General features: G+C 52.4%; 1 protein-coding gene and 2 long non-coding RNA genes across 11 annotated transcripts in view; 1 reads left to right on the top strand and 2 right to left on the bottom strand.

Annotated features, from left to right (window-relative positions):
• Nucleotides 1-2,691: 2,691 nt before the first annotated feature.
• The window catches only part of IKZF4 (IKAROS family zinc finger 4), a 51,586-nt gene continuing 31,547 nt past the window's right edge, over nucleotides 2,692-22,730 (bottom strand). For 3 of the 8 annotated variants that reach the window (XM_032094190.1, XM_032094191.1, XM_032094192.1), the window contains 5 exons: nucleotides 20,858-21,094; nucleotides 18,185-18,352; nucleotides 14,626-14,766; nucleotides 9,354-9,479; nucleotides 3,562-4,521 (listed from right to left, as the gene is read on the bottom strand). In XM_032094190.1, the coding sequence (XP_031950081.1) occupies nucleotides 3,839-4,521; nucleotides 9,354-9,479; nucleotides 14,626-14,766; nucleotides 18,185-18,352; nucleotides 20,858-21,094 (1,355 nt within the window). In that variant the 3' untranslated portion in view covers nucleotides 3,562-3,838. Of the gene's footprint in view, nucleotides 4,522-9,353; nucleotides 9,480-9,576; nucleotides 9,650-14,625; nucleotides 14,767-18,184; nucleotides 18,353-20,857; nucleotides 21,095-22,730 lie in introns of all 8 variants that reach the window. The other 5 variants (XR_004237071.1, XR_004237072.1, XR_004237073.1 and 2 more) reach the window with 5 other exon arrangements.
• LOC116436801 lies at nucleotides 7,072-7,934 on the top strand. Its single transcript, XR_004237076.1, has 3 exons — nucleotides 7,072-7,087; nucleotides 7,521-7,546; nucleotides 7,856-7,934. It is a non-coding gene; the product is annotated as an uncharacterized LOC116436801 (long non-coding RNA).
• On the bottom strand, nucleotides 12,531-13,361 carry LOC116436800. 2 transcript variants are annotated; one of them, XR_004237074.1, is made up of 2 exons: nucleotides 12,749-13,361; nucleotides 12,531-12,707 (listed from the first exon to the last, which is right to left on the bottom strand). It is a non-coding gene; the product is annotated as an uncharacterized LOC116436800 (long non-coding RNA). The 2 variants fall into 2 exon arrangements; XR_004237075.1 differs by having other exon boundaries at nucleotides 12,531-12,663.

Raw genomic sequence — 22,730 nt, 5'->3', positions numbered from 1 at the left:
CCGGTGTCCTGTGTCCCCCCAAACCCCTAAATGAGACCCCAATGTCCTTTCCCCCCATTCCTGGGGGTCCCTTCCCCTCAAAGCCCACCCCAGAAGCAGCCCCCAGCTGAGCAAAGGGATTTTTTGGGGTGAGGGGGGGGCACATTAAATTATTCCTGTTTATTTATAACAGACCCTCAGCCAGTACAGTACAAAACTTACAGTAGATCTCGTTACACAAATCATTAATTACAATATTTTACAGATACAAAAGCTCCCGGGAAAAGGGAAAATTGGGGAAAAGGGGTCCAAAAGCGAGTCCAAAACCTCACAAAAAAAGGGCAAAGCCAAAAAAAAAAACCAAACCAAAAAAAAAAAAACCAAACGAAAAAACCAAACCAACCAAAAAGAGACGACAGCGAATCCATGAATTCCTCGGGATTTTGGGGAAAAATGGGGGTGGGAGGGGGGGTATTGCACATCCTCGTTTGTTCTTCATCCATCGGATTTAAAAAATAGATATTTACAGGGATAAAGCCACCTGGAGGTCTTACAAAATTCCTACAGTTTCGGGTCAGACGCCGAAAAAAGGGGGAAAAAAAATGGGGGGCAGGATGGAAAAGGGGGGAAAAATGGAAAAGGGGGGGAAAAAAAGGGGAAAAGGGGAGAAAAAGGGGAAAAGGGAGGAAAAAAGGGGGGAAAATGGGAAAGGGGAAAAAGAAAATGGAAAAAAGAAATGGGGAAAAAGTGGAAAAGGGGAAAAAGAAAATGGGAAAAAGGAAAAAAAGAAATGGAGAAAAAGGGGAAAAGAAATGGAAAAGGGGAAAAAGAAAATGGGAAAAAGAAATGGAAAAAAGAAAAGGGGAAAAAGGGGAAAAGAAATGGAAAGGGGGGGAAAAAAAGGAAAAGTGGGGAAAAAAAGGAAAAGGAGAGAAAGAAAATGGAAAAGTGGGGAAAAAAATGGAAAAAAGAAATGGAAAAAGGGGAAAAAATGGAAAAGTGGGAGGAAAAAGGAAAAGGAGAGAAAGAAAATGGAAAAAGGGAGAAAGAAAATGGAAAAGTGGGGGAAAAAAATGGAAAAAAGAAATGGAAAAAGGGGGAAAAAAACCCCAACCCAACCAACCCAAGAAGGGCTGGAAACGGCAGAGCTTTGATTTGGGTTAAAAAAACCCTTTTTGGGGTTCAAACCCCCCATTTTTGGGTTAAAAACCCCCCACTTTGGGGTTAGAAACCCTGTTTTGGGTTAAAAGCCCCCTGTTTTTGGGTTGGTCTGGGCGCTGGGGGAGGGGTGGGGGCCGTGGGCACCCCCAAAAGGGCAGCTGGGAACAGGGGGACCCCCCTGCCCCGAGCCCCCCTCCCCCCCGAGCTGCCAGGCGCTGGGGAGGAGGGGGAGAAGAGGTGGGGAAAAAGGGGGAAAATGCCCCAAAATCCCCAAAAAAGCAGGGAAGGGGGGGCGCAGGGGGGGGCAGCGGGCGCTGCTGAGGTGCTCGTGGTGTCCCCTCGCCGGGGACAGCTTTGGTTTGGCCCCCGCAGCCACCGCGGGGGCGTTTTATGCATCCTGGGCCGGGGGATGCGGGACCCCCGCCGGGGGGAAAATGGGGTGGGGGGACCCCAGAGCTGAGGGAGGGGACCCCAGAATTGAGGGGTGGGGTCTCCATGGGTGGGGGGGATGCAGTGAGGGGTCCTGCGGTTCTGGGGTTGGGGTCTTGTATAGGTGAGGGGCTGAGGTTGGGGGGCCGCAGTTCTGGGGGGTCCCCAGTACTGAGGTGGGGGGGGGGGGGGGTTCTGGGGGTCATTGTGGGTGGGGGTCCCCATGGGTGGGGGGGCTGCAGTGAGGGGTGCCCCAGTCCCAAGGGATAGGGGGGGGTCCTCAAGGGTGAGGGGCTGCAATTGGGGGTCCCCAGCACTGAAGGTTTGGGGTGGCGGTCCCCAATTCCAAGGGGTGGGGGCTGGGGGGACCCCATGGGTGGGGGGGCTGCAGCGAGGGGTCCCCCCAACATTGAGGGGTGGGGCTTGGGCTGGGGGTCCCCACTGGGGGGGATCCCCCAGTTCTGGGGGCTGGGGTGACCCCACGGGTGGGGGGGCTGTGACTGGGGGTCCCCATGGCCGGGGGTCCCCCAGATCGGAAGGGTTGGGGAGTGGGGGGACCCCAGATGGGTGGGGGGGCTGCAGCAAGGCGTCCCCCAGCACGGAGGGGTGGGGTCCCCATGGGGCTGGTGGGGTCCCCAGGTCTGAGGGGGGCTGGGATTTGGGGTCCTCTGAGCTCCCCCCCTTTGTCAGACCCCAAACTCGGGGGTGTTCCTGGGGGTCCCAGATTTGGGGGTCCCACCCTGCATGTGCCGAGGAGGAGGAGGAGACCCCAGGATCCAAGCCGGGACCCTCATCCTTCATTTTTAGGGGTTCGGGGGGAATCCGGGAAGGATCCTGGGGGATGCCAGGGGGTCCCCACGTCCCATTTTGGGGTTTCCCGGTTAAAGCTCGGGACGGGGCAGCTCCCCCCGGGCTGGGGGGGTCAGGCCGGGGTTTGGGGGGTCCCGGATGGGGGGGGGGGGGGGGGGTTTAGCACCGAATTTTGAGGTTCCTTTAGCCCGGGAATGGGGCCGGGCAGTGCCGGACTCGGAGCCGGCGGGGGCGGGGCAGGGGGGGGAACAGTCTCCAAAATTCAAGTGAGACCTTTTTTTTTTTGTCTTCTTCATCTTTTTTCTTTCTTTCTTTTTTTTTTTTTTTTTTTTTTTTTTTTTTGGGGTGAAAAAACCCCCAAGAATTATCAAAAGAGCAACCGAAAAGCTTAATAAATAATGGGGGCAAAGGGGGGGGAAAAAAGCACAAAAAAAAAAGTCCGTTCCTATTCAATATTTAAATAATTCCGTCAATAAAAAAGCGGATTAAGGTCTCCCCCTAGGCGGGGCCGGTCGTTTTTTTGGGGTGGGGTTCTGGTTTTGGGTGTTTTTTTGTTGTTTTTAAATACTTTTTTTGTTGTTGTTGTTGTTTTTATAGCCAAAGTCAGTGCAAAGGAGTATAAAAGAAAAAAATAAAAACAACACAACCCAACAGTTCCACGCCCTAAGGATGGGAGGGGCCGCACTAAAGACGGGGAGGGGAAAATGGGGGGAAACCGGGGAAAATCGGGCAATTGGAGGCGGGGCGACTTTTCCAACCTCACATTTCGAGCTCGCCGCAACGATGTGGGAGGGGAAAATCGGGGAAAATGGGGGAAAATCGGGGAAAACCGGGGAAAATCGGGCACTTGGAGGCGGGGCGATTTTCCCAACCTCACATTTCGAGCTCGCCGCGCACAATGTGGGAGGGGAAAACCGGGGAAAATGGGGGAAAATTGGGGAAAACCGGGGAAAATCGGGCAATTGGAGGCGGGGCGACTTTTCCAACCTCACATTTCGAGCTCGCCGCGCGCGATATGGGAGGAGAAAACCGGGGAAAACCGGGAAAAATGGGGGAAAACCGGGGCAAATCGGGCAATTGGAGGCGGGGCGACTTTTCCAACCTCACATTTCGAGCTCACCGCGCGCGATGTGGGAGGGGAAAATGGGGAAAAACCAGGAAATTGGAGGCGGGGCGATTTTCCCAACCTCACATTTCGAGCTCGCCGCGCACGATGTGGGAGGGGAAACAGGGGAAAATCGGGGAAAATGGGGGAAAATCGGGGCAAATCGGGCAATTGGAGGCGGGGCGACTTTTCCAACCTTACATTTCGAGCTCGCCGCGCGCGATGTGGGAGGGGAAAATGGGGAAAAACCAGGAAATTGGAGGCGGGGCGATTTTCCCAACCTCACATTTTGAGCTCGCCGCGCACGATGTGGGAGGGGAAAACCGGGGAATTTGAGGAGGGGATTTTCCAAGCTCAGATTTTGTGCTCGCCGCGCACGATGTGGGAGGAGAACTCGTACCGGTCCTGGCTGCGGTAGCCGCAGATGTTGCACTCGAAAGGGTCCCTGAAGCCGTGGCAGCCCATGTGGATGGTGAACATGACGTGGTCCAGGAACAGCACCCGGCAGTGCTCGCAGCAGAAGGCCCGCAGCTGCTCGCCGTCCTCGTTGAGCACCCGCAGCGAATCCTTCGGGAAGCACCGCGCCGCCCCCTCGGGCCCCTCCTTGGGCTCCTCTTTGGCGAACGCGGGGCTGTGCCGGCTGCTGCCGCCCGGCCGCTCCTCCTGGATGCTCTCGGTGTCCGTGGAGTCCTGGCAGCCGTTGGAAGGGGAGCCTCCGGGATCGCGGCTGCGGAAGATCACCGGGATCCCTTCCGGGCCGTCCTCGGAAGCTTCGCGGCCCCGCGGCAGCTCCAGGCGGGCGGGCAGCGCTTGGATCTGGGTGTAGACGGAGCTGATGACCGGGGTCACCTCGGTGATGCAGTTCGTGGCCAGGCGGAGCGGCCGCAGAGGGTCCCCGGCGCCCAGCAGGGACAGGGGCCCGGCGTAGGGCGGGTCCAGGGGGTGGCCGCGGGCAGGGACCACGTCCACGTCCTTCTCGAAGCCCGGGCTGACATCGAACGGCAGCTCCGAGAGGGCGAAGCGCATCTGCTTCTCGCCTGTGGGGCGGAGACAGGGGTTGGGGTGGGGCGGGGACACCCCCAGGGCACCCCAAAGTCAGAGAGAGGGGTTGGGGTGGGATGGGGGCACTCCCAGGGCACCCCAAAGTCAGAGAGAGGGGTTGGGGTGGGATGGGATGGGATGGGGGCACTCCCAGGGCACCCCAAAGTCAGAGAGAGGGGTTGGGGCGGGGCGGGGACAGCCCCAGAGATCCCCAAAGTCAGAGAGAGGGGTTGGAGTGGGATGGGGGCACCCCCAGGGCACCCCAAAATCAGAGAGAGGGGTTGGGGTGGGGCGAGGACACCTCCAGGGCACCCCAAAGTCAGAGAGAGGGGATGGGGTGGGGTTGGGACACCCCCAAGTCAGAGAGAGGGGCTTGGGATGGGATGGGGGCACCCCCAGGGCACCCCAAAGTCAGAGACAGGGGTTTGGGGTTTTGGGAGCCCCCAGAGCATCCCCAGATCGGAGAGAAGGGTTGGGGTAGGATGGGGAAACCCCCAGAGCACCCCAAAATCAGAGAGAGGGGTTGGGGTGGGCAGGTTTGGGGTTCCACGATCCCTCAGATCATCCCAAAATCAGAGACAGGGGTTGGGGTGGGCAGGTTTGGGGTTCCACGATCCCCCAGAGCACCCCAAAATCAGAGACAGGGGTTGGGGTGGGCAGGTTTGGGGTTCCACGATCCCTCAGATCATCCCAAAATCAGAGACAGGGGTTGGGGTGGGCAGGTTTGGGGTTCCACGATCCCTCAGATCATCCCAAAATCAGAGACAGGGGTTGGGGTGGGCAGGTTTGGGGTTCCACGATCCCCCAGAGCACCCCAAAATCAGAGACAGGGGTTGGGGTGGGCAGGTTTGGGGTTCCACGATCCCCCAGAGCACCCCAAAATCAGAGACAGGGGTTGGGGTGGGCAGGTTTGGGGTTCCACGATCCCCCAGAGCACCCCAAAATCAGAGAGAGGGGTTGGGGTGGGCAGGTTTGGGGTTCCACGATCCCCCAGAGCACCCCAAAATCAGAGACAGGGGTTGGGGTGGGCAGGTTTGGGGTTCCACGATCCCTCAGATCATCCCAAAATCAGAGACAGGGGTTGGGGTGGGCAGGTTTGGGGTTCCACGATCCCCCAGAGCACCCCAAAATCAGAGACAGGGGTTGGAGTGGGCCCTCAGCCCCCCAGTATTGGAAATAATGAGGGAGAAAAGCAGCAGGAATTGGGCAACGGGGGAGAAAAATGGCAAAAGAGGGGTTGGGATGGGGCAGGTTTGGGGTTGGGGTCGGGATCAGGACTATGAGGAGACCCCAAATCCAGTGGGGGAGGGATTTGGGAATGATCCTGGAATGATCCTGAGGGGGGGGGTCCCCGTGTCCCATTCCAGGAATTCCTTGGATTAAGTTTGGGATTTAGCAGCTCCCCTCAGGCTGGGGGGTCCTAAGGGGGTTCAGCCCCAAATTTTGGGTTCATTTTTCCTGGGAATGGGGCCGGGAGCTGGGGAAAGGTCTCCAAAATTCCAGTGGGATTTTTTTTTTTTTTTGGGGGGGGGGAGGTAAAAACCCCAAAGTTATCAAAATACAACCCAAAAGGTTCATAAATAACAGGGGGAGGGGAGAGAAGTGGGGGGAATGGCCCAAAAATTCCAGGAATATCCAATATTTGAGGGGGGAATTTTTTATTGATAGGGTTGTGGTTTTTTTTTAATTTGAGGCGTTTTTTTTTAATTTGAAGGGTTTTTTTTTAAGTTGAGGGATTTTTTTTTACTTTGAGGAGATTTTTTTAAAAATTTGATGAGGATTTTTTAAGTTTCAGGACTTTTAAAAAGTTGAACTTGTTTTTTGTAATTTAAGGGTGGTTTTTTTTTAATTCGAGGGGAGAATTTTTTGAGGTTTTTTTCATTTGAGGGTGTTTTTCTTTTTATTTTAAGGGGTTTTTTTTACTTTGAGAGTTTCTTCTTTCTATGAGGGGAGATTTTTTTAATATGAGGGCGTTTTGTTAATTTGAGGAGGTTTTTGTTAATTTGAGTGGTTTCATGTTCATTTAAGGGAGTATTTTTTAACATGAAGGGGGATTTTTTTAATTGGAGGGCTTTTTGTTAATTTGAGCGGGTTTTTCTTCATTTGAGGGGGGATTGTTTCAATTTAAGGAGGTTTTTTTTAAATTTGAGGGGTTATTTTTCCTTTTGAGGGGAGAAGTTTTTAATTTGAGGGGGACCTTCTAAATGCGAGGGGTTTTTTGTTCATTTGAGGAGTTTTTTGTTCATTTGAGGAGCGTTTTTTTAAATTCGAGAGGGTTTTGAAAAATTTGAGCGTTTTTTTTAATTTAAGGTGGTTTTCCTCTAATTCAGGGGGAGAATTTTTTAATTTGAGGGGGATCTTTTTAATTTAAGGGGTTTTTAAAAAATTATTTAAGGTTTTTTCTTACTTTGAGGCCCACTTTGAGGCCTTGGTGTGGGGTTTGAGTGTTTTTTTGTTAATTTGTGGGGTTTTTTTGATTTAATGTGGGTTTTTTTCAGTGTGAGGGGAGATTTTTTAAATTTAAGGGTTTTTTAAAATGAGTTCCTTTTCTTTTAATTTCAGGTTTGGTTTTTTTTTAATTTTGAGCAGGTTTTTTGTTAATTTGAGGGGTTTTTTGTTAATTTGTGGGGTTAATTTGAGGGTTTTTCAATGTGGAGATTTTTTTTATTTAAAGGTTTTTTAAAATGAGCTCCTTTTCTTTCAATTTCAGGTTTGTTTTTCAATAATTTTGAGCAGGTTTTTAGTTAATTTGAGGGTTTTTTTGCTGATTTGTGGGGTTAATTTGAGGGATTGTTTAATGTGAGGGGAGATTTTTTAAATTTAAAGGTTTTTTAAAATGAGTTGCTTTTCTTTTAATATCAGGGTTTTTAAAATTAATTTTGAGCAGGTTTTTTGTTAATTTGAAGGCTTTTTTGATTTAATGTGGGTTTTTTTCAGTGTGAGGGGAGATTTTTTAAATTTAAGAGTTTTTTAAAATGAGTTCCTTTTCTTTCAGGTTTGGTTTTCATTAATTTTGAGCAGGTTTTTTGTTAATTTGAGGGGTTTTTTGTTAATTTTGAGGGGTTTTTTGTTAATTTGTGGGGTTAATTTGAGGGATTGTTTAATGTGAGGGGAGACTTTTTAAATTTAAGTTTTTTTTTAATGAGTTGCTTTTCTTTTAATATCAGGGTTTTTAAAATTAATTTTGAGCAGGTTTTTTGTTAATTTGAGGGCTTTTTTGATTTAATGTGGGGTTTTTCAGTGTGAGGGGAGACTTTTTAAATTTAAGGGTTTTTTAAAATGAGTTGCTTTTCTTTCAATATCAGGGGTTTTTAAATTAATTTTGAGCAGGTTTTTAGTTAATTTGAGGGTTTTTTTGCTGATTTGTGGGGTTAATTTGAGGGATTGTTTAATGTGAGGGGAGTTTTTTTAATTTAAAGGGTTTTTTTAATGAGTTGCTTTTCTTTTAATATCAGGGGGTTTTTTTATTAATTTTGAGCAGTTTTTTTGTTAATTTGAGGGTTTTTTTGATTTAATGTGGGGTTTTTTCAATGTGAGGGGAGATTTTTTAAATTTAAGAGTTTTTTAAAATGAGTTCCTTTTCTTTTAATTCCAGGTTTGGTTTTCATTAATTTTGAGCAGGTTTTTTGTTAATTTGAGGGGGTTTTTGTTAATTTGAGGGTTTTTTTGTTAATTTGTGGGGTTAATTTGAGGGATTGTTTAATGTGAGGGGAGACTTTTTAAATTTAAGGTTTTTTTTAATGAGTTGCTTTTCTTTTAATATCAGGGGGTTTTTTATTAATTTTGAGCAGTTTTTTTGTTAATTTGAGGGCTTTTTTGATTTAATGTGGGGTTTTTTCAGCGTGAGGGGAGATTTTTTAAATTTAAGAGTTTTTTAAAATGAGTTCCTTTTCTTTCAGGTTTGGTTTTCATTAATTTTGAGCAGGTTTTTAGTTAATTTGAGGTTTTTTTTGCTGATTTGTGGGGTTAATTTGAGGGATTGTTTAATGTGAGGGGAGTTTTTTTAAATTTAAGAGTTTTTTAAAATGAGTTCCTTTTCTTTTAATTCCAGGTTTGGTTTTCAATAATTTTGAGCAGGTTTTTTGTTAATTTGAGGGGTTTTTAGTTAATTTGAGGGGTTTTTTGTTAATTTGTGGGGTTCATTTGAGGGATTGTTCAATGTGAGGGGAGACTTTTTAAATTTAGGGGGGTTTTTTAAAATGAGTTGCTTTTCTTTTAATATCAGGGTTTTTAAAATTAATTTTGAGCAGGTTTTATGTTAATTTGAGGGGTTTTTAGTTAATTTGAGGCCACTTTGAGGCCTTTGTGTGGGGATTCCCCTTCCGGCACCGCTCCCGGCCCCCCCCAAGCCCCACAAATCCCTGAGGCCGCTCCTCATCTCCCTGAGGATTTTTCCATCTTTTCCCTGGAAAACCCCAGCCCCTCACGCACGAATTTCTGTGGCGTGGAGCGTTTCCTCTTGGGTTTTTGTTAATTTGAGGCGTGGGGGTGGAGGGGGGGGGGGTAATTTGAGGGTTTTTTTTATTTAATGTGGGGTTTTTTTAAATGCGAGTTTTTTTAATTAAAGCCTTTTTTTTAAAAAAAAGAGCTGCTTTTCTTTTAATTTCAATTTATTGCTTTTTTATTTTTTGAGCCGGTTTTTTATTAATTTGAGGAGCTTTTCTGTTCATTTGAGCCTCATCTCGAGGCCTTTGTGTGGGGATTCCCCTTCCGACGCCGCTCCCGGCCCCGCTCCCCCTCCCCCCCCTCCCTCCCTCGCCAAACCATTCCTGATTCATCTCCCGAGCGGATTTTTCCATCTTTTCCCTGGAAAACCCCATCCCCTTACCCACGAATTTCTGCGGCGTGGAGCGTTTCCTCTTGGTGAAGCTGCCGGCCAGGCGCTCGATGAAGGTGGGGCGCTCGGGGTGCAGCAGCGCCTCAGGCACCATGTCCAGCTCCCGGATTTCCTCTCCTGGAATACAAACAAAGAAATCCCGGGATGAGCGGGCGGGACGGGAGCTCCGGGATGGGAGGGCCCCTGGGAGCGGCTGCCGGGCCCCCGAGCTTACCCCGTGCGTGTCCCCTCGGTGCCGGCAGCCGCTCCCGGATCCCTCCTGCTTCCAGCGGGGCCCGCTCCTGCCGCTGGGGGGGAGGGAGAGGAGGCGGCTTCAGCGCTGGGATCGGCCCGCGGGTGTGCCCGGTAGCCCCGCGGGTGTGCCCGGTAGCCCCGCGGGTGTGCCCGGTAGCCCCGTCACGGCCGCGGGAAAAGCGGCTGGGAATGGCCGCGAGCCGGGAATACCGAGCGGGAATGGCCCCTGAGCCCGGGAATACCGAGCGGGAATGGCCCCTGATGCTGAAAATCCCGAGTGGGAATGGCCCCTGATCCTGAAAATCCTGCTCTGGAATGGCCCCTGAGCCTGAAAATCCCGCTCTGGAATGGCCCCTGAGCCTGAAAATCCCGAGTGGGAATGGCCCCTGATCCTGAAAATCCTGCTCTGGAATGGCCCCTGAGCCTGAAAATCCCAATCAGGAATGGCCCCTGAGCCCGGGAATGGCCCCTGATCCGGAAAATCCCAATCGGGAATGGCCCCTGAGCCTGAAAATCCCAGTCGGGAATGGCCCCGGAACCTGAAAATCCCAATTGGGAATGGCCCCTGAACCTGAAAATCCTGCTCTGGAATGTCCCCCACTCCTGGGAATGGCCCAGAGGCTGGGAATACTGAGCAGGAATGGCCCCTGATCTGGAAAATCCCAATCGAGAATGGCCCCTGAGCCTGGGAATGGCCCCTGATGCTGAAAATCCCAATCGGGAATGGCCCCTGAGCCTGGGAACACCAGTCAGGAATGTTCCCTGCTCCCAAAACTCCCGCTCTGAAATGTCCCCTGCTCCTGGGAATGGCCCTTGATCAGGAATGGCCCTGAGCCCGGGAATTCCGAGCGGGAATGGCCCCTGATGCTGAAAATCCCAATTGGGAATGGCCCCTGAGCCTGGGAATTCCGACTGGGAATGGCCCCTGACGCCGAAAATCCCAATTGGGAATGGGCCTGAGCCTGGGAATGGCCCCTGATCCTGAAAATCCCAATCGGGAATGGCCCCTGAGCCTGGGAATGGCCCCTGATGCTGAAAATCCCAATCGGGAATGGCCCCTGAGCCTGGGAACACCAGTCAGGAATGTTCCCTGCTCCCAAAACTCCCGCTCTGAAATGTCCCCTGCTCCTGGGAATGGCCCTTGATCAGGAATGGCCCTGAGCCCGGGAATTCCGAGCGGGAATGGCCCCTGATGCTGAAAATCCCAATCGGGAATGGCCCCTGAGCCTGGGAATTCCGACTGGGAATGGCCCCTGACGCCGAAAATCCCAATTGGGAATGGGCCTGAGCCTGGGAATGGCCCCTGATCCTGAAAATCCCAATTGGGAATGGCCCCTGAGCCTGGGAATGGCCCCTGATCCTGAAAATCCCAATCGGGAATGGCCCCTGAGCCTGGGAATGGCCCCTGAGCCTGAAAATCCCAATCAGGAATGGCCCCTGAGCCTGGGAATGGCCCCTGAGCCTGAAAATCCCAATCAGGAATGGCCCCTGAGCCTGGGAATGGCCCCTGAGCCCGGGAACACCAGTCAGGAATATTCCCTGCTCCCGAAAATCCCGCTCTGGAATGGCCCCTGCATCCCAGAATCCCAGCCGCGAATGTCCCCTGATCCTGGGAATCCAAATCAGGAATGTTCCCTGATCCTAAAATTCCCCCTCTGGCATGTTCCCTGTTCCTGGGAATCCCGCTCTGCAATGTCCCTGCTCCCGAAAATCCCGGTGCTTCCGGGGGGACCGCGCTAAGGAGATGGGAATGCGCCGATTTTGGCTTTTTCCCGGGAAAATTCCGCCTCCCTGCAGCTCCCGAGCCAGCATTCCGACACCAGGGAATGGCAGCTCATGGAAAAGGCTCCTGGGAATTCTGGGAATGGGCGTTCGGAGTCAGGGATTTGGGATCTGGGTGGTGGCATCGACTCACGGCACCGGGAGCACGTTCCCAGCACTTCCCAGCCCTTTTTCCATGGAAAAGCATCACAATCCCTCACTCCCCACCCTTTCCCATGGATTTGGGATCACAATCCCACAGCTCCCAGCCCATTTCCCATGGATTTGGGATCACAATTCCCTCATTCCCCACCCTTTTTCCATGAAAATGGGTCACAATCTCCTCACTTCCCAACCCTTTTCCATGGAAAAGCATCACGATCCCACAACTCCCAGCCCTTTTTCCATGGAAAAACGTCACAATCCCTCACTCCCCACCCTTTCCCATGGATTTGGGATCACAATCCCTTCACTCCCAGCCCCTTTTCCATGGAAAAACGTCACAATCCCTCACTCCCCACCCTTTCCCATGGATTTGGGATCACAATCCCTTCACTCCCAGCCCCTTTTCCATGGAAAAGGGTCACGATTCCCTCTCCCCCCACTCTTTATCCATGGAAAAGGATCAGGATCCCCTCTTTCCCCTCCTTTTCCCATGGATTTGGGATCACAATCCCCTCACTTTCCAGCCCCCTTTTTCCATGGATTTGGGATCACAATCCCTCCCTCACTCCCCACCCTTTTTCCATGGAAAAGGGTCACATTCCCCTCAGTTTCCAGCCCCCTTTTTCCATGGATTTGGGATCACAATCCGCTCTTTTCCCACCCTTTTTCCATGGAAAAGCATCCCAATCCCCCTATGGAAAAGGATCACATTCCCCTCACCTTCCAGCCCCCTTTTCCATGGATTTGGGATCACAATCCCTCCCTCACTCCCAACCCTTTCTCCATGGAAAACAATCCCGATCCCACAGCTCCCAGCCCTTTTTCCATGGATTTGGGATCACACTCCCCTGTTTTCCCACCCTTTTTCCATGGAAAAGCATCACAATCCCCCTATGGAAAAGGATCACACTCCCCTCACCTTCCAGCCCCCTTTTCCATGAATTTGGGATCACAATCCGCTCTTTTCCCACCCTTTTTCCATGGATTTGGGATCACAATCGCTCACTCCCAACCCTTTTCCCATGGGAAACAATCCCGATCCCACAGCTCCCAGCTCCTCTGCCATGGATTTGGGATCACAATCCCCTCGCTTCCCACTCTTTCTCCATGGAAAACGATCACAATCCCACAGCTCCCAGCCCTTTTTCCATGGAAAAGGATCACACTCCCCTCACTTTCCAGTCCCTCTTCCATGGATTTGGGATCACAATCCCCTCTTTTCCCACCCTTTTTCCATGGATTTGGGATCACAATCCCCCTATGGAAAAGGATCACGCTCCCCTCACTTTCCAGCCCCGTTTCTCCATGGATTTGGGATCACAATCCCCTCACTCCCCACCCTTTTTCCATGGAAAAGGGTCACATTCCCCTCACTTTCCAGCCCCCTTTTTCCACGGATTTGGGATCACGATCCCCTCTTTTCCCAGCCCTTTTTCCACGGATTTGGGATCACGATCCCCCTATGGAAAAGGATCACACTCCCCTCACTTTCCAACCCCTTTTCCATGGATTTGGCATCACAATCCCTTCACTCCCAACCCCTTTCCCACGGAAAACAATCCCGATCCCACAGTTCCCAGCCCCTTTTCCCAGCTCCCAGCCCCCTTTCCCAGCTCCCAGCCCCCTTCCTGCCCTCGATTTCCCGGGATCAGACCTGGCTGAGCGGGGTTTTCCGGAGGGAGGCTCCGCAGGAAGCTTTATCCATGGAAAAGCATCCTGATCCCACAGCTCCCAGCCCTTTTCCCATGGATTTGGGATCACGATCCCCTGTTTTCCCACCCTTTTTCCATGGAAAAGCATCCCAATCCCCCTATGGAAAAGGACCACACTCCCCTCACCTTCCAGCCCCCTTTTCCATGAATTTGGGATCACAATCCCCTCACTTTCCAACCCCTTTTCCACGGATTTGGGATCACAATCCCTCCCTTCACTCCCAGCCCTTTTTCCATGGATTTGGGATCACAATCCCCTCTTTTCCCACCCTTTTTCCATGGAAAAGGATCACACTCCCCTCACTTTCCAGCCCCCTTTCTCCATGGATTTGGGATCACAATCCGCTCTTTTCCCACCCTTTTTCCATGGAAAACGATCCCGATCCCACAGCTCCCAGCCCCTTTTTCCATGGATTTGGGATCACAATCCCCCTATGGAAAAGGATCACACTCCCCTCACTTTCCAACCCCTTTTCCATGGATTTGGCATCACAATCCCTCACTCCCAACCCTTTTCCCATGGAAAACAATCCCGATCCCACAACTCCCAGCCCCTTTTCCCAGCTCCCAGCCCCTTTTCCCAGCTCCCAGCCCCCTTTCCCAGCTCCCAGCCCCCTTCCTGCCCTCGATTTCCCGGGATCAGACCTGGCTGAGCGGGGTTTTCCGGAGGGAGGCTCCGCAGGAAGCTTTATCCATGGAAAAGCATCCTGATCCCACAGCTCCCAGCCCTTTTCCCACGGATTTGGGATCACGATCCCCTGTTTTCCCACCCTTTTTCCATGGAAAAGCATCCCAATCCCCCTATGGAAAAGGATCACACTCCCCTCACCTTCCAGCCCCCTTTTCCATGAATTTGGGATCACAATCCCCTCACTTTCCAACCCCTTTTCCACGGATTTGGGATCACAATCCCTCCCTTCACTCCCAGCCCTTTTCCCATGGAAAATGATCACAATCCCACAGCTCCCAGCCCTTTCTCCATGGATTTGGGATCACAATCCCCTCTTTTCCCACCCTTTTTCCATGGAAAAGGATCCCACTCCCCTCACTTTCCAGCCCCCTTTCTCCATGGATTTGGGATCACAATCTGCTCTTTTCCCACCCTTTTTCCATGGGAAACGATCCCGATCCCACAGCTCCCAGCCCCTTTTTCCATGGATTTGGGATCACAATCCCCCTATGGAAAAGGATCACACTCCCCTCACTTTCCAACCCCTTTTCCATGGATTTGGCATCACAATCCCCTCACTCCCAACCCTTTTCCCATGGAAAACGATCCCGATCCCACAACTCCCAGCCCCTTTTCCCAGCTCCCAGCCCCTTTTCCCAGCTCCCAGCCCCCTTTCCCAGCTCCCAGCCCCCTTCCTGCCCTCGATTTCCCGGGATCAGACCTGGCTGAGCGGGGTTTTCCGGAGGGAGGCTCCGCAGGAAGCTGTGGCAGCGCTCCCGGTGCTCCTCCAGGCTGCTCTGCTGTTTGTAGCTGCGGCCGCACGAGCTGCACTTGTAGGGCTTCCCCACGGTGGGAGAGGAGACTGGGAAACAGGGAAAAGTGAGCTGGGAATGAGCTGGGAATGGGCTGGGAATGGGCTGGGAATGAGCTGGGAATGGGGGCACGGGGAAGGGATCGGGGGGGGAGAGGAAAAATGGAAGGGGTTGGGAAAATGGAGGAGAAATTGGGGAATGGAGGAGGAAAAAGTGGGAGGAATTTGGGAAAGGGGGAGAAATTGGGGAATGGAGGAGGAAAAATCAAAGGGATTGGGGAATGGGGGAGGAAAAATCAAAGGGATTGGGGAATGTGGGAGGAATTGGGGAATGGAGGAGGAAAAAGTGGGAGGGATTTGGGAATGGGGGAGAAAATCAACAGGAATTGGGAATGGGGGAGGAAAAAGTGGGAGGAATTGGGAAGTGGGGAGGAAAAATGGAAGGGGTTGGGAAAATGGGGGAGGAAAGAGTAGGAGGGATTGGGGAATGGGGGTGGAAATCGAGAAGAATTGGGGAATGGAGAGGAAAAATGGAAGGAATTGGGGAGAAATTGGGGAATGGGGGAGGAAAAAGTGGGAGGGATTTGGGAATGGGAGAGGAAAAATGGAAGGGGTTGGGAAAATGGGGGAGAAATTGGGGAAAAGGAGAAAATCGACAGGAATTGGGGAATGGGAGGGAAAAAAATGGAAGGAATTTGGGAATGGGGAAGAAATTGGGGAATGGAGGAGGAAATCAACAGGAATTGGGGAATGGGGGAGGAAAAATGGAAGGAATTGGGGAGAAATTGGGGAATGGAGGAGGAAAAAGTGGGAGGAATTCAGGAATGGGGGAGAAAATCAACAGGAATTGGGGAATGGGGGAGGAAATCGAGAGGAATTGGGGAATGGAGGGGAAAAAAGGAAGGAATTGGGAAAATGGAGGAGAAATTGGGGACTGGGGGAGGAAAAAGTGGGAGGGATTTGGGAATGGGGGAGGAAAAATCAAAGGGATTGGGAAAATGGAGGAGAAATTGGGGAATGGGGGAGAAAATTGACAGGAATTGGGGAATGGGAGGGAAAAAATGGAAGGAATTTGGGAATGGGGGAGAAATTGGGGAATGGAGGAGGAAAAAGTGGGAGAGATTGGGGAATGGAGGGGAAAAAAATGGAAGGGATTGGGAAAATGGAGGAATTGGGGGATGGAGGAGGAAAAAGTGGGAGGGATTTGGGAATGGGGGAGAAAATCAACAGGAATTGGGAATGGAGGAGGAATTGAGGAATGAGGGGGAAAAGTGGGAGGAATTGGGAAGGAAATCAACAGGAATTGGGAAATGGGGAGGAAAAATGGAAGAATTTGGGAAAATGGAGGAGAAATTGGGGAATGGGGGAGGAAAAAGTGGGAGGGAATTGGGAAATGGGGAGGAAAAATCAAAGGGATTGGGGAATGTGGGAGGAATTGGGGAATGGGGGAGAAAATTGACAGGAATTAGGGAATGGGAGGAAAAAAATGGAAGGAATTGGAGAATGGAGGAGAAATTGGGGAATGGAGGAGGAAAAAGTGGGAGGGATTTGGGGATGGGCTGGGAAAAGGAACAGGAATTGGGAAAGGGAGGGAAATATGGAAGGAATTGGGGAGAAATTGGGGAATGGAGGAGGAAAAAGTGGGAGGGATTTGGGAAAATGGGGAAGAAAAATGGAAGGGGTTGGGAAAATGGGGGAGGAAAGAGTAGGAGGGATTGGGGAATGGGGGAGAAATTGGGGAATGGGGGAGAAAACTGACAGGAATTAGGGAAAGGGAGGGAAAAAAATGGAAGGGATTGGGAAAATGGAGGAATTGGGGGATGGAGGAGGAAAAAGTGGGAGGGATTGGGGAATGGGGGAGGAAAAATGGAAGGGATTGGGAAATGGGGGAGAAATTGGGGAATGGGGGAGGAGAAAGTGGGAGGAATTTGGGAATGGGGGAGAAAATCAACAGGAATTGGGGGATGGAGGAGGAAAAAGTGGGAGACATTGGGGAATGGGGGAGGAAATCAACAGGAATTGGGAATGGGAGGGAAAAATTGAAGGAATTGGGGAGAAATTGGGGAATGGAGGAGGAAAAAGTGGGAGGAATTGGGAAGTGGGGAGGAAAAATGGAAGGGGTTGGGAAAATGGGGGAGGAAAGAGTAGGAGGGATTGGGGAATGGGGGAGAAATTGGGGAATGGGGGAGGAAAAAGTGGGAGGAATTTGGGAATGGGGGAGAAAATCGACAGGAATTGGGGGATGTGGGAGGAAAAAGTGGGAGGAATTTGGGAATGGGGGAGAAATTGGGGAATAGAGGAGGAAATCAACAGGAATTGGGGAATGGGGAGGAAAAATGGAAGGGATTGGGAAAATGGAGGAGAAATTGGGGAATGGGGGAGAAAACTGACAGGAATTGGGGAATGGGAGGGAAAAAAATGGAAGGAATTTGGGAATGGGGAAGAAATTGAGGAATGGAGAAGGAAAAAGTGGGAGGGATTTGGGAATGGGGGAGAAAATCAACAGGAATTGGGGGATGGAGGAGGAAAAAGTGGGAGGAATTTGGGGATGGGCTGGGAAAAGGAACAGGGACTGCGGGGTGGGACGGCATCGATGGGATGGGATTGGAACAGGGACGGGACGGGATCCATGGGATGGGACGGGATTTTTCCATGGGGTCCAGCCTGGATTTCTCCCCAATTTTTATTTCTCCCCCATTTCCCACAGAGCTCCACCCTTTGGAAAAGCTGGGAATTCTCCCAGAGCTTGTCCTGAACCATTCCCCGACCTCGGAGCCGCTTCCCCAAACCCCAAACCCCAAACCCGGCTGTTATCCCCCTTTTCCCCCTTTTCCCACCCAAAAACCGGCTGTTTTCCCCCTTTTCCCCCTTTTCCCACCCCAAACCCGGCTGTTTTCCCCCTTTTCCCACCCCAAACCCGGCTGTTTTCCCCCTTTTCCCACTGCTCCCACCCCATTCCCACCCCAAACCTGGCTGTTTTCCCCCTTTTCCCCCTTTTCCCACCCAAAACCCGGCTGTTTTCCCCCTTTTCCCACCCCAAACCTGGCTGTTTTCCCCCTTTTCCTCCTTTTCCCCCTTTTCCCAGCCCATTCCCACCCCAAACCCGGCCGTTTTCCCCCTTTTCCCCCTTTTCCCACCCCATTCCCACCCCAAGCCTGGCTGTTTTCCCCCTTTTCCCCCTTTTCCCCTTTTTCCCACCCCAAAACTGGCTGTTTTCCCCCTTTTCCCCCTTTTCCCACCCCAAACCCAGCTGTTTTCCCCCTTTTCCCCCTTTTCCCACCCCAAACCCGGCCGTTTTCCCCCTTTTCCCCCTTTTCCCACTGCTCCCACCCCATTCCCACCCCAAACCCAGCTGTTTTCCCCCTTTTCCCCCTTTTCCCCCTTTTCCCAGCCCAAACCCGGCCGTTATCCCCCTTTCCTTTCCCAGCCCATTCCCGTGCCAAGGGCGGCGTTCCCGAGCCGGACGCACCGGAATGGGTGCGCAGGTGCCCGCTGAGGGCGTCGCGGCGCCGGCAGGCGTAGGAGCAGAAGGGGCACTTGAAGGGCTTCTCCCCCGAGTGCAGCTTGATGTGGCGCAGCAGGTTCCCCTTCTGTGTGAAGGACGCGCCGCACTGCTGGCACTGGAACGGCCGCTCGCCTGGAACGGGAAAGCTGAGCCTAAAGCTGAGCCTAACCCAGAGACTAACCCTGAACATAACCCTGAACCCAACCCTGAGCCTGAACCTAACCCTGAACCTGAACCGAACCCTGAAACTGAACCGAACCCTGAAACTGAACCTAACCCTGAAACTGAACAGAACTCTAACCCTGCACTGCTGGCACTGGAACGGCCGCTCGCCTGCAACGGGAAAGCTGAGCCTAAACCTGAGCCTAAACCAGAGCCTAACACTGAACATAACCCTGACCCCGCACTGCTGGAACTGGAACAGCCGCTCGCCTGGAACAGGGAAAGCTGAGCCTAAAGCTGAGCCTAAACCAGAGACTAACCCTGAACATAACCCTGAAACTGACCCTGAACCTGACCCTCACCCCGCACTGCTGGCACTGGAACGGCCGCTCGCCTGGAACGGGAAAGCTGAGCCTAAACCTGAGCCTAAACCACAGCCTAACCCTGAACATAACCCTGAACCCAACCCTGAGCCTGAACATAACCCTGAACCTGAACCGAACCCAGAAACTGAACCTAACCCTGAACCTGAACATAACGCTGACCCCGCACTGCTGGCACTGGAACGGCCGCTCGCCTGGAACGGGAAAGCTGAGCCTAAAGCTGAGCCTAAACCAGAGCCTAACCCTGAACCTGAACCGAACCCTGAAACTGAACCTAACCCTGAACCTGAACCGAACCCTGAAACTGAACCGAACCCTGAAACTGAACCGAACCCTGACCCCGCACTGCTGGCACTGGAACGGCCGCTCGCCTGCGAGGGGAAAGCTGAGCCTAAAGCTGAGCCTAAACCAGAGACTAACCCTGAACATAACCCTGAACCCAACCCTGAGCCTGAACATAACCCTGAACCTGAACCGAACCCTGAAACTGAACCTGAACCTAACCCTGAACCTGAAGAGAACCCTGACCCCGCACTGCTGGCACTGGAACGGCCGCTCGCCTGGAACGGGAAAGCTGAGCCTAAAGCTGAGCCTAAACCAGAGACTAACCCTGAACCTGAACCGAACCCTGAAACTGAACCTGTAACCCTGAACCTGAACCTAACCCTGAGCCTGAACCTAACCCTGAAACTGAACCGAACCCTGAAACTGAACCGAACCCTAACCCTGCACTGCTGGCACTGGAACGGCCGCTCGCCTGCGAGGGGAAAGCTGAGCCTAAAGCTGAGCCTAACCCAGAGACTAACCCGGAACAGAACCCTGAACCTGAACCTAACCCTGAACAGAACCCTCACCCTGCACTGCTGGCACTGGAACGGCCGCTCGCCTGCAACAGGGAAACCTGAGCTGAGCCTAACCCAGAGACTAACCCTGAACATAACCCTGAACCTGAACCTAACCCTGAACCTGAACCTGACCCTAACCCTGAACCTGACCCTAAACCCGACCCTGACCCTGACCCTGACCCAAACCAAAGCCTGACACTGATCCCAACCTTAAACCAAACCCCAACTGCAACCCTAAACCCAACCCTAACCCTAATGGGAATGATGGGAGGGGATGGGAATGATGGGAACGACAGGAATGACGGGAATGACGGGAATGATGGGAACAGGGACAGGGATGGGAATGATGGGATCAATGGGAACAGAGACAGGGATGGGATGGGATGGGATGGGATCAGTGGGAACAGGAACAGGGATGGGAATGATGGGATGGGATGAGAATGATGGGATCGATGGGAACAGGGACTGGGATGGGATCAATGGGATGGGATGGGGTGGGATGGGATCAATGGGAACAGGAACAGGGATGGGATCAATGGGATGGGATGGGGTGGGGTGGGAATGATGGGAATGATGGGATGGGGTGGGATGGGAATGATGGGAATGACAGGAATGGTGGGAATGATGGGAACAGGGACAGGGATGGGATGGGAATGATGGGATGGGATGGGATGGGAATGATGGGATTGATGGGAACAGGAACAGGGATGGGATCCATGGGATGGGATGGGATCCGTGGGATGGGATGGGATCCATGGGATGGGATGGGATCAATGGGATCCATGGGATGGGATCCATGGGATGGGATGGGATGGGATGGGATCAATGGGATGGGATGGGATGGGATGGGATCCATGGGAACAGGACCAGGGATGGGATCCATGGGATGGGATGGGATGGGATCCATGGGATGGGATGGGATCCATGGGATGGGATGGGATGGGATCCATGGGATGGGATGGGATGGGGATGGGATGGGATGGGATCCATGGGATGGGATGGGATCCATGGGATGGGATGGGATGGGATCCATGGGATGGGATGGGATCCATGGGATGGGATTCAGGGGATGGAATCCCACAGCTCCCAGTTCCACCCGGAACCTCCCCACCAGCACCGCAGCCGCCCTCGAGCCCCGGCCGGACCCGCCCATCCCCCCCCCCCCCAAAACTCCCGAATCCCCCCTCTCCCGCTCCTCCCCCCCATTCCCAGGGCTCCGAATTCCCACGTTTTCCTTGGAATCTCACCGGTGTGGCTGCGCTTGTGCACCATGAGCACGTTGGGGCCGATGCAAACCATCCCGCACACGTCGCACTTGAGCTTCCCGTTGGGAAGGCGGATCCCGCCCGGGGAATGCGGCTCCGGGAAGGGCTCCGGGAAGGGCTCGGGCAGAGAATCCTCGCCCAGCCCCTCCTTGTCCTCCTGGGCCAGCAGGCGGCCCGAGGACTCCTCGTCCGAGGACATCTCCACCTTGATGGAATTGGCTGCGGGCGGAAAAACGGGGGAAAAACGGGATGAGAGGGGGGGAAATGGGAGGAGAGGGGAAAATGGGAGGGGGGGAAATGGGAAGAAAGGGGGAAAATGGGATGAGAAAGGAAAAACGGGATGAGAGGGTGGGAAAAATGGGAGGAGAGGGGGGGAAATGGGGGGAGAGGGGAAAATGGGAGGAGGGGAAAAATGGGAGGGGGGAAAAGTGGGAGGAGAGGGGGGAAAATGGGATGAGAGAGGAAAAATGGGATGAGAGAGTGGGAAATGGGAGGAGAGGGTGGGAAAATGGGAGGAGAGGGGGAAAAATGGGATGAAAAGGTGGAAAAATGGGATGAGAGGGGGGAAAAATGGGAGGAAAGGGGGGGAAATGGGAGGAGAGGGTGGGAAAATGGGAGGAGGAGAGGGTGGAAAAATGAAATGAGAGTGGAAAAATGGGATGAGAGAGTGGAAAATGGGAGGAGAGGGGGGAAATGGGATGAGGAGAGGGTGGAAAAACAAGATGAGAGAGGAAAAACGGGATGAGAGGGTGGAAAAATGGGAGGAGAGGGTGGAAAAATGGGAGGAAGGGGGGAAAATGGGAGGAGGGGAAATGGGAGGAGGGGGGGAAAAATGGGATGAGAGAGGCAAAATGGGATGAGAGAGTGGGAAAATGGGATGAGAGGGTGGAAAATGGGATGAGAGAGGAAAAATGGGATGAGAGAGTGGGAAAATGGGAGGAGGGGGGGAAAAATGGGAGGGGGGAAAAGTGGGAGGAGAGGGGGGAAAATGGGATGAGAGAGGAAAAGTGGGATGAGAGAGTGGAAAATGGGAGGAGAGGGGAGAAAATGGGAGGAGGGGGGGAAAAATGGGATGAGAGAGTGGAAAATGGGAGGAGAGGGGAGAAAATGGGATGAGGGGGGAAAAATGAAATGAGAGTGGAAAAATGGGATGAGGAGGGGGGGGAAAAACAAGATGAGAGAGGAAAAACGGGATGAGAGGGTGGAAAAATGGGAGGAGGAGAGGGGGGGAAATGGGAGGAGAGTGGAAAAATGGGATGAGAGGGGGAAAATGGGATGAGAGAGCGCGGGGAGGGGCGGGATGAGCCCGGGAATTCCCTCCCTTTCCCGGCTGCCGGCTGGGAATGGGATGTGCCAATCCCTGAGCGCCATTCCCGACCTTTCCCAACCATTCCCGACCATTCCCAACCATTCCCGACCTTTCCCAACCATTCCCGACCATTCCCAACCATTCCCGACCTTTCCCAACCATTCCCGGCCGTTCCCAGGAGCTCTGGAATGCCGCAAATCCAGCGCTGCCCGTGGGAAAGGGAGGAGGAGGAAAATTCCCCAGGGGAAAAAAAAAGAACTGCGGGAAAAAATTCCCAGGAAAAAAAAAAAAAGGGGAAAAAAAATTCACTGAAAAAAAAACTCCGGGAAAAAAATTCCCAGGAAAAAAAAACTGCGGGGAAAAAAAAAAAATCACGGGGGAAAAGTTCCCTGGGAAAAAATTCCCAAGAAAAAAAAAAAAAAAACGGGGGAAAAAAATTCAGGGAAAAAAACTCCGGGAAAAAAATTCCCGGGAAAAAACTCCAAGAAAATCCCCCAGGAAAAATCTCCAGGAAAACTTTCCGGGATAAAACTCCCAGGAAAAAAA

This window comes from Corvus moneduloides, chromosome 30 (assembly GCF_009650955.1).
Source record: "Corvus moneduloides isolate bCorMon1 chromosome 30, bCorMon1.pri, whole genome shotgun sequence".
NCBI classification, from domain to species: Eukaryota; Metazoa; Chordata; class Aves; order Passeriformes; family Corvidae; genus Corvus; species Corvus moneduloides.
The sequence above is the reverse complement of the archived record's forward strand: the minus strand, read 5'-3'. Positions and strand labels throughout refer to the sequence as shown.